The sequence below is a fragment of the Plecotus auritus genome (genome assembly GCF_963455305.1).
Source record: "Plecotus auritus genome assembly, chromosome: 7".
Lineage (NCBI taxonomy): Eukaryota > Metazoa > Chordata > Mammalia > Chiroptera > Vespertilionidae > Plecotus > Plecotus auritus.
The window spans coordinates 71,479,744-71,490,557 of record NC_137774.1 but is presented as its reverse complement, the minus strand read 5'-3'; the positions used below and the strand labels follow the sequence as shown (position 1 = coordinate 71,490,557).

The 10,814-nt window shown below is 47.2% G+C and overlaps 1 protein-coding gene across 3 annotated transcripts in view; it reads left to right on the top strand.

Annotated features, from left to right (window-relative positions):
* The first annotated feature begins 4,220 nt into the window (after positions 1-4,220).
* PDPK1 (3-phosphoinositide dependent protein kinase 1) overlaps positions 4,221-10,814 on the top strand; it is a 92,059-nt gene continuing 85,465 nt past the window's right edge. Inside the window, exon 1 of one of the 3 annotated variants that reach the window (XM_080681285.1) lies at positions 4,221-4,387. In XM_080681285.1, coding sequence (XP_080537411.1) covers positions 4,364-4,387 — 24 coding nt within the window. In that variant the 5' untranslated portion in view covers positions 4,221-4,363. The remainder of the gene's footprint in view (positions 4,388-10,814) is intronic. The other 2 variants (XM_080681284.1, XM_080681286.1) reach the window with 2 other exon arrangements.

The window sequence follows — 10,814 nt, the reverse complement described above, 5'->3', positions numbered from 1 at the left end:
GTCCCAGTCAAGCTTTTAGATGACTCAGCACCGCCAACATCTTGACTGCAACCTCATTAGAGACTCTGAGCTAGAATAACCCAAGATGCTCCTGGATTACTGCTCCTCAGAAACCATGAGATAATAAATGTTTGTTGTTTTATGCCTGTAAATTTTGGGGTAAGTCATTACACAGTGCTACATAATTAACACACTGTGTGAAGTTAGGTAAGTTCCGTTACCACGGAACCCCGTTTCCTCCCTTGTGCCGAGAGGGTTATAGGAATGAGTGAGAAATACCTGAGTTAGCACAGGCCAGGTGCAAAGTACAGAGCTGGGTTTCCAGTGAGTACTCCACACAAATGGCCCATGTACATAAGGCAGCCTTTTAAGCTCCCCCGCCCCCGCAGGATGGTTATGGTCATCCTCCTGCCCCTCCCTAGGTGGGACTTGACCTCACAATGTCAGACCAAGTCATTGCATTCTGTCCAGAGGTCACACTTCTGCCAGGGGCAGAGGCTCTGGGCACAGAAGGGACAGAGAAAATCTGGGGGCTGTCCCACCCATTCCTCCAGCCAGGATGCCCATGAACGTCGCTGGGACAGGTGAGTACACCTCCCCTCCTGCTCACTGTCCTGGGAAGGGCAGCCAGAGATAACACATGGAGGGGGTACCCTGCCTCTCGCCAGGAGTGAGGAGCAGCCTGGCCTGGGCTTACACACTGGCTGCCACTGAGGCCCCACAAGAGCTGAGAACTGTCCTACCATCCTCTTTCAGCTGCCACTCACTGCCCTTCTCCTGCTGCCTGCTCAGCTGCCTTCTTCAGGGCTACCACCACCCCTCTCTCCTCACCCCTTCCCTGAGGCTGGCTGAAATGTGGTTGGCTCCACCTGCTGCTCCACTGGGCTCTAGTGCTCAACCTGTTCTTTCTCCCTGTTCTCTGAGTTACTCAAGAACTACATGGCCATGTTTTGGTGTAAGAGGCTCTAAGTTTTTTAAAAAGTTTAAGACCCCAGTTCATAGTCTGCAATTTGCTGCTTTGCCTTCACTCTCCTTCTCTGCAGAACTTTGCCTTGTTCTTTTCAGTAGCTGCATAGAATTCTCCAGCAATAACTTACCATTCTCTTGTTGATATTTTGGTTGTTTTTCTTTCTTTCTGTGTGTGTGTGTGTGTGTGTGTGTGTGTGTGTGTGACATTAAAGCCACGCTGTCACAAAGATCCTTGCATAGCTTTACATTCCCATGGGAGAGCTTCTTAGAATTTCCACAAATATACCCATTTCATTAATTTTTATTTGCATCAATGTTGAAGAGGCCAAAGAATTCTAAAAAGGCTTGTCAAGAGAAACAGTAGCCCCTGCCTCATGTCTCCCTACTCATATTCCACTTACTACTGGTTTTAGTGTTTTTCCTGTGATTTATGTCCATCTTTCCAAACACTATCTCTGTACTTTGTCTTCATTCATTATCTACTGCCTTTCTGTTAAAAGGGGTGAGGCGTCAGCTCACTTATACCTTCTCTGACTCCAGTTTCTACCAAGGTGGAATATGATAATTACCAGCTGAATCAGTGCATCTGTATTATGACTGTAAATATCACCCACAGCTGAGATGAGTGAGATGCCTAGGAAACTGTGTTTGCTCTTCTATTCCTTTCCCCCCTTCTTTTCTGGTACACTGTTTTCGTGGGGTTTTCCTCATCGCTGGCAGCTTCTTAATTCAATTTTAATCTATTATTTTCTTTTTTTTATTTAATTTCTTTATTAAAGTGTTACATATGTGTCCTTATTCCCCCATTACTCCCCTCCATCCCCCCCACTCATGCCCTCACCCCCTTGTTGTCTGTGTTCATTGGTTAGGCTTACATGCATGCATACAAGTCCTTTGGTTGATCTCTCCCCCTTACCCCCACCCTCCCCTACCTTCCTTCTAGAGTCTAAGGTTTGATGGTCTGATCGATGTTTCTCTGTCTCTGGATCTGTTTTTGTTCATCAGTTTATGTTCTTCATTATATTCCATAAATGAGTGAGATCTTGTGATATTTATCTTTCTCTGACTGGCTTATTTCACTTAGCATAGTGCTCTCCAGTTCCATCCATGCTGTTGCAAATGGTAAGAACTTCTTTTTTACCGCAGCGTAGTATTCCATTGTGTAGACATACCACAGTTTTTTAATCCACTCATCTGCTGATGGGCACTGAGGCTGTTTCCAAATCTTAACTATGGTGAATTGCGCTGCTATGAACATAAGGGTGCATATATCCTTTTTGATTGGTGTTTCTAGTTTCTTGGGATATATTCCTAGAAGTGGGATCACTGGGTCAAATGGGAGTTCCATTTTTAGTTTTTTGAGGAAACTCCATACTGTTCTCCACAATGGCTGCACCAGTCTGCATTACCACCAGCAGTGCACGAGGGTTCCTTTGTGCATTTCAGTTCTTTCGAAACTTTATTTGCTATTTTTTCACATCACTTCATATTATTATTATTTTTTAACCATTTCTTAGTAATTTCTTCCTCAGTCCTTTTGTTCTTTTATTTTTCTCTGTCATGGATGCCATGTTATTTGGAAGGTTGTTTAGACCACATTAATGGCCTTTTAGGCTTCCTCCACGTGAATAGTTCACTTTTTGAATAATAAGAATTATATGTCACAGGGCGGGCATCAGGATTTTAGAGATGCTTAGGTGGGGCATGGCCACGAAAAGGTTGGGAACCACTGATCTATAGCCTAATGGTCCACGGACAGCCTCTGGCATGGTCTGGCACTATAAGACTTAGGGCAAGTTACAGAACTGTGTGCTATGCCTCAGCCCCCTCAACTGAAAAGTTGAGCAACAATAGCTGGATGTTTGTTTACAGTAAATGAGATTAGACATGAAAATTCCTTACTAAGAATAAGTGCTGAGTAAATGTTAGCGGGCTATTATTGCTACCCAACAATTAAGTCTGGCCAGTGTGCCCTGGCCGGTTTGGCTCAGTGGATAGAGCATCCGCCCGTGAACTGAAGGGTCCCAGGTTTGATTCCAGTCAGGAGCACATGCCTGGGTTGTGGGCTCAATCCCCAGTGTGGGACTTTCGGGAGGCAGCAGATCAAGGATTCTCTCTTATCATGGATGTTTCTATCTCTCCCTCTTCCTTCCTCTCTCAAATCAATAAAAATATATATTTTTTAAAAAAGTCTGGCCAGGGTGAAATAAGGGTTCGGTGATTTTATTGTTACTTCTGTATTGTCTAAAGTGTTATATATAAAAAAGAAATGCCTATATCTTTTGGAATAGGAAGAAAGAAAAAAAAGGTTACTTAAAATATGCAAATGTTCAGGTAACAAAGGTGAGTCTAATTTTGTTTAAAAACAGTGTGTGTGGTCCGGTTGGTTGGTCTGTCCTCCTGTAAGTGGAAAGGTCATGGGTTCCATTTTTAATAAGGAACCGATGATTCTCTCTCTCCCTCCCTCTCTCTCTACAAATTCAATAAAAAAAGCATATCCCTGAGTGAAGACTAAAAAATAAAACTTAAAATAACTTTATTTGCTATTTTTTTCACATCATATAAAACGTCATCGAGCAACAATGTGAATATATTTAATGCCACTGAAGTGTACACTAAAACGGTTAATGTAATACATTTTGTCTATTTTACCACAATTTAAAGAAACAAAACAGCGTCATTATCAACAAAAACAACTTCAAAAACATTCAATATCACCTTCATCAATTAAAAAAATATAAGCAAAGAAGTTCAGAAAGTGTTCCTGGGACCATTAGCGGAGATGAGATGGGACTGTTTGCCGTATAAATATGACTTGATAGCCCAAATTTCCTACCGTGAACAATTCCTACTTTTGTAACTGGTCAAGTTTCGTCTCTCCGCGTTTACGCAGAGCCGGGCTTCCGAGTCTGAGCGGCGGGTGGGAGCCCAGCCTCGCCTCTTGTTCGGGTGTGACCTTGGCGGGCCCTGCCCCTGCGAGCCACATTTTCCCAGTCTGGGCGCCTGAGATGACAGTTCGCCCCCTTCACCGCCCCGCACCGCCCGGCGGCTCCGGGATTGGCTCCCACCCGGTCGCGCCTCCACCTCTCAAGACAGGGTCGCGCGGGACCAGCTCGCTGGGCCCCGACCCGGAAATGCGGCTCCAGGAGCGCCGACTCAGCTGACCAGGGCCCCCGCGTTACGACGGCAAGCACGGCCAATGAGTGCAGGCGGCGGCCGCGGTTTGAAGGAAGTCCCGCCCAGCGTCGTGCGGGGGCGGGGCGGGGCGGCGAGCCGCGGAGCGGGCGCAGGATGAGGGCAGCCATTGCTGGAGCTCCGCTGCGAAGTGGAGGACGCTGAAGAAGCGCAGAGTCGCGCAGGGCTGCGAAGAGGTGCCCGAGCCGCCGCAGGGTCCATGGCCAGGACCACCAGCCAGCTGGTGAGTGCGCTCGCGGCAGCCAGGGCACAACGGCCTGTCACCTCCCCGAGCGCGGCGGCCGCCTGGGCCCGACGAAGCTTGGCGGCCCAGGATTCCGAGGGCCGGGCGGCGTCTCACCTGGGGCCGGGCACCAGGGCGGAGGGCCGTGGGAGCTGCGGGAACACCACTCAGTCACCGAGGGGAGCCCGGTATCCGTGAGGTGGGCGCCAGTGCTGACGGGCGCAAAGGACGGGGGAAGCCGAGGAGTTGTCACCAGCCGGTCGGGGTAGAAGTGTTTGGAAAGTTTGTTTTCAGCGCGGCCTAGAGCCGAGCCTTTGGGGTTACTTTTCCTTCTGTGTGCGGAGCCGCCGCCCGGGGCCTTCACTGCAAAGAGGTCCCGGTGCTTCTGCCCCCAGCAAAAGCAGGAGGTGCGAGCTCTTCTTACTCAAAGAACCTGATGATGCTCCGGGCCTTCCAAATTCCCGGTTAGCATGGAGTCTGAGACTCCTTTCCCGGCCCGGAGGGTGCTTTTCCTGACTTGAGTCCGCGCTCCGGATCAGGCACCAGTGTTGGGGAAAGCCCCTGGGAAGCTCGGCTTGACCCTGCTGACTAGGGAAAAGGGAGCATGACAGGGAGGAGAGGTTTTATCGGGAAAGAAAAAAAAAAGCATTTGTTAGGTTAAATGTTTTGCTAAAAGCAGCGCTAGTGTTTCTGTCTGTTGCTAAAAGTATCCCTATTATTTTTATGTTTATTTCTCTGCTAAATTCTGGACTTTTGGGAAGATGGTTTAAGGTTTTATACCTTGTGTGCGAATGTGGAGTGAGTGAGGGAAGAATGTCTAGACCAAAGTTTGGTTGAAAGGGCAAATCCCTTAAATGAAGGAAGATCCATGAAATGTACTTGACCCTTATCGTTTGGAGGTGGGGATCATGAGCCCCTTTGAGAATCTGATGGAAGGTATGCTTCCTCTCCTGAGAAAAACGCACAGCTACATTGCATTTTGTAATTACTTCAGGAAGCTCTTGAACCTTCTGCAGCTCACCCATGGACTTCGTGTTAAGAACACTAAGCTTTGTGGAGATGGGTGATAACCCAAGGTCTAAGAGGAGGAGAACCTGTTCTGTTGAAGAAAATGGTGAAAGGCAAAAGGGATGTCTTTGGTTATTGCCACATGTGGTGCCTGGGTGAACACACAAAAACACAATTTAGGAGGTTTGGTGAAGCTCAATTGAGGCTGAGGCTGATGTTAATCTTGGATATTTGTAAAATAAACTTTCACACAGTGATGCTGTTGCAATGCAAGGTGTGTGCTTTGATGGTGTCCATTGGAGGAGAAAAAGTGCATTTTCTCATAGTCTCGGTAGTTTCACAGGATGGTATTTGACACCTGGTGTTTTCTTGGCATGAGGCAGCTTTTTTCCAGTGCAAAACGCTGGAATCTAATGAGAAGAAATGAATTACAGAATAGAGACTAGACCTCCCATCAGGAAGTGAGAGGAACAAGGATTTTGTGTCTGGAGCTAGCTAGGTTCCTTTGCATGTATGTGAGACTATGCCACGTTTCCCATCAGTAATGGCAGAGACACCCCAAAATGGGATTTTTTTTTTTCCTACATGAGGACCGGTAGATTTGCATGGTTCAAATGAATTTGCTGTCAAGTTTGGAATTTTAAGGTGGCACTGTATGAGAATCCCCTGTCCAATGTTCCTATTTCTTGAAGTGTGTACAGCCAACAGGGGGAGCAGTAGGAGTTGTGAAGTCTGAAAATGGCCTAGCCCAGCTTGATAGTAAGGTGGGCCTAGGCTGTGGTACCACTGATTGAGCACTTCCTTTAAGGCGGGCGCTTGGCTAGATAGTTCACACAGTGTTGCTTGGCTTCTGTCAACAGTTTCCAGGTAGGTGTCATTCCCATTTTACAGGTGTGGGTACGGGTGCAGAAAATGTTAAGTACCTGTGTGGTAAATAGAGTCTATCTGAATGATAGCAGAGACCAGGTGCTACCCTGCCCCTCACGTGAGGGTCTGCTGGGCAGTTCAGTGCAGCACTCAGTCTAAGGAAGTCCTCCGTGCCACTGCTCAGGTGGTCTTTCCAGGGGGTTGTGCCTGAATGTCTTAACTGTGCTGGAGGCTGAAGGGAGGGACATTGTTACATGGATGGACAGCACACTTATTTCTTTGGGCAGATAGCTGAACTCTGTGACCCCCGGAGCCTGTTGCAGCCTCACACTGTCAGAAAGCAGCTGTTTGGAAAGAGGCTCTGGTTCATCATTTGAGAGCTGATATTCTGAATGGGTGAGGCTTGGAATCCTCCCTTTGGAAAAAAGAACTGTGCGACGATTTTGTTAAATGAAAAAGTGGTGATTAGCCAGAGTGGCTCCCTGCAACTGTAGGGTGGCGGTGTGTTTGCAAAGGTGGCTATATCTGTGTGGGCTGGTAGTGGGGAAAACAACATGGAAAGAAGTGGGTTCTGACTTTCATTCTCCCTTTTGGTAGGTAGCTCCTCCTATAGTGTGATGTATTTCTTTCTCATGACATCCCTACCGCAGTTACTAAGCTGAGTCCAGAGCTGGCAAGGTGAAGTCCCCATGCTAATGAGGTGGAAGTGTAGGTTTGTTCTATGCTTTGGACATGCGTTTCATAAGAGGTGTCACAGCACATGCGTGTAGAGATGTGGGGCCTGGAAAGAGGCTTTGTTTTGGGCAGCTAGTTAAAGCAGGTCTGGGCCTCTAGGCTGCCTGTGCCACAGCTTGGGGAGGAGGAAAAGGTATCTCCTGGGTGTGTGTCCCTTGAATTTGTGCCCTTATCTCCTGAGACTCCTGATGGGAGGTTTGGGTGCATGTAGGGCAAGTGCATGATGACCTAGGAAGCACTGCATAAATGGGGGGGGGGGGGCAGGAAGGTCCATTCCTTCTGAGATGATGATGTGTGGAGAGCCTTCACTGGCACTTGACTATGCCCCATCCTAAGGGGTGCCTTTTGTGGAAACCGACTTTGACTAGAGCAAGGAGTTGATGCTGAGGACACTTGATGCAGAAATGACTCCCTCAGCAGGTGCAAGGGCTGGACTCACGTGTGCCAGCTCTGTATGCCTGCCCTTGTGATGACAGCTGGCCGTAGGGGTGTGGCGCACAGTTGTTTTGAAGGCAGGTTCAAAGGGCAGATCACCAGGGAGGAAGTGCTGGAGTGGAAACTGTAAGTTTTAGACAAGTATCATTTAGGACTTGTCAGTAGTGCCTTCTCGTGTAACCAGATAGCGTTCTTGTTCAGTGTGACACGAGGCCCTCAGAAAAAAATTATTTGAATATTGAGAACTGGTTGTGTATCCACTAGCTGAGTCAACACAACAGGCGGAGTGTGTTTTCTCAAGGCTAGTGGGGAATGTGTTCGGATGCTAGTGTCTGAGAGAAGAAAGGCCTGTTGGCTTCATGATGGTTCTTGGAGTCTGTTTACAGTGCTTGATGCTGTTTGCATTTATATAATTGCACAAGGTCTGTTTCTTTTTCTCTTTCTTTTTTTTTTATTTTAAAATCCTCACCCAAGGATATTTTCCCATTGATTTTTAGAGAGAGTGGAAGAGAGAGGGAAAGCCCATCGATGTTTTGACTGTGTTAGGGAGATAGTTCATTCCAAATGATTTAGGTTTGAGGGCGCCAAATGCCTTATCAGAGCAACTGAGTCAGGTTTCTGTTTAAATAGTTGGATCACACACAGCCCTGCAGAAGCAGGAAGTGACAGCATTGCAAACTGTGTGAAAAAGATGGCCAGGTCTGACATTAGCAGCCCATGACCAGGCGCATGGCCCACAGAAGGACAAACGAGTGTGCTTTCCACCTGGAGTGTTTCTGAGGGTCCTGAGGAAGGTGGGTACATAGTTCCTGATGGCCCAGTGACCTCCTCTATCCACAGACAAGATCGCACGCCCTCTGTACCAGCCCCTGGGCTTTAAATCAGCTTGTAGCCTGCTGGGATTCGAAATATTTGCAGGCATGGTTGGAAGGAATGTCTGGATGCCAAGAAGTTCTTTCTGGATGTCCTTGTCCTTTGCATGTTTGTGGAGCTGTTAGGCAGTCCTGCCCACGTTGTAGAGGGCTGATGAGAGGCTGCATGCGGGGGGTGGGGGGGAGGGTGGGTGTGTGTGTGTGTGTGTGTGTGTGTGCGCGCGCGCGCGCTATATTATAGTCTGAATTCATCCAGCTAAAAGCTTACTTTTACAGTGAATTTCATCGTTTACGTATCATTCTCCAACCTGTTTTTCTCTTTTGGAATTAATTTAACTGCAGCAGGAATTGTATCTCAAAGTGACAGCTGTGTATTGGGTGCTGACAGGGAAGGCTGATAAGATTTGCAGGGATAGCTTGAAGCCTCACTGAAATTTCATGAAGTGCTTTGACCTGCAATGTAGTGGACACCTGTGGGAAAAGGTGCTTGCCGTTAACTTTTCTGTTCTCCGTCCCTGTTTCTGGGAGATTGGGCGGACAATGCCTTCTGTGGACCTGGGAAATCTGCCCACTTAGGAGAAGAGGGTTGTACCTTACAGATCTTGTTCTTGAACCCCATCTGAAATGCAGTGCGTGTGCTGGGTTGTAGCATGGATGTGTGTCCTCTTCTGCATAAGGAAGTAGTTACATCTGGTGGGGTTTGGCCACATGGACTCAGGCCTGGTAAGGCTGAAAATATTGACACATTCTCCTCCTAGTTTCCCTTTCCCTAATCAGGGAAGAACTAGGGTTAGGGTTAGGACTTCTTGGTGAGTCCCCAGGTTCCATGGCTCCTGTGACTTCCCCTTTCCTCTCCTGGCTTGTCACTGATTCTCCTTGATGAGGGTCCCTTCTCAGGCACCCCTACCATGTGGCCTCTGTTCTCAGCCTGCACAGCCCAGAACAGTGTCCAAGATGTTCTCGGCTGCCAGGTTCTCTTTAGGCCCTTCCTATTTGCCTGAAGAAGTTCTGATTAGTGGACCCCCACCCCAAGCTGGCTGTGAAGCGTTTTTGGACCAATCAATTTTTTCATGACTCTCCACCCCCTTGGTCTGTACCAGGTTTTGTTATATATTGTGTTCTGTTTCTTTAAAATAGGTTCTGTACCTTGTTATGCTATGTTTCTAAACCTTGAGTATCTAGATGGCTTCTGTTACTCTTTTGAAAAAAATATTTTTATTGATTTCAGAAAGGAAAGGAGAGGGAGAGAGATACAGAAACATCAATGATGAGAGAGAATCATTGATTGGCTGCCTCCTGCACACCCCACACTAGGAATTGATCCCGCATGATGAGGCTGAAAATATTGACACATTCTCTTCCTAGTTTCCCTTTCCCTAATCAGGGAAGAACAAGGGTTAGGGTTAGGACTTGCTGGTGAGTCCCCAGGTTCCATGGCTCCTGTGACTTCCCACCTCCTGGCAGATAGGTCAATGATCAACCACTGAGCCATGCCCCCTGGGCTTCTATTACTCTTTTTCACACTTTCTCCTCCTAGTTCTCATACCCAGGCTTCCTCTGTATATTTTTCAAATGCCTGCCCACCTTATCATTTTTGCTGCTTATTAACAAAACCGTGCCCTCATCCTGCATGTACATTCTGACTCCCCTGAATTCAGAACTGTATACGTTTGAGGGGTGCAGAGCCTCATCTTAAACTGTTTGTTGCCAGTTTAATGCCCAGTATGAAAGCATACCAAAGTAAATAGAAGTCAGAGGGTTAAAAACATGGACTCGTTTTTCACTTCTTCATTGTCTAAGGCAGTGGTTCTCAACCTTTCTAATGCCTCGACCCTTTAATACAGTTCCTCATGTTGTGGTGACCCCCAACCATAAAATTATTTTCGTTGCTACTTCATAACTGTAATTTTGCTACTGTTATGCTACATTATGAATCATAATGTAAATATCTGTGTTTTCCGGTGGTCTTAGGCTCAAAAGCAGCGGTTCTCAATCTGTGGGTCGCGACCCACCGGATGAGAACCGCTAGCAGGGTCGCCTAAGACCACCGGAAAACAGATATTTACATTATGATTCATAACAGTAGCAAAATTACAGTTATGAAGTAGCAACGAAAATAATTTTATGGTTGGGGGTCACCACAACATGAGGAACTGTATTAAAGGGTCAAGGCATTAGAAAGGTTGAGAACCACTGATCTAAGGCAATATAGTTTAAAAGGTCTTTTTTCTGTGTGCACATTACCTGACCCTTGAAAGCTTATATTTTAAAGCCATTGGTTCCTTTTTATACTGCAGCCCTTCCCGGAAGTCTTGGCGATCAAGTGTTGGGTTAAATCTGGTTTAGCCAATAGTCAGTGTCAGGCATGCAGTATTGAGCTGAAGTTCTCCATGTTGGCACTGCCGCCATGGCAGGTGAGGCCTGCCTTGGACCACTGTCCTCACATAGCTGGGTCCTGAGTACTTAACCTGTCCAGGAGCCAGTGTTGGTGATGTGGACCCTGCATAGGA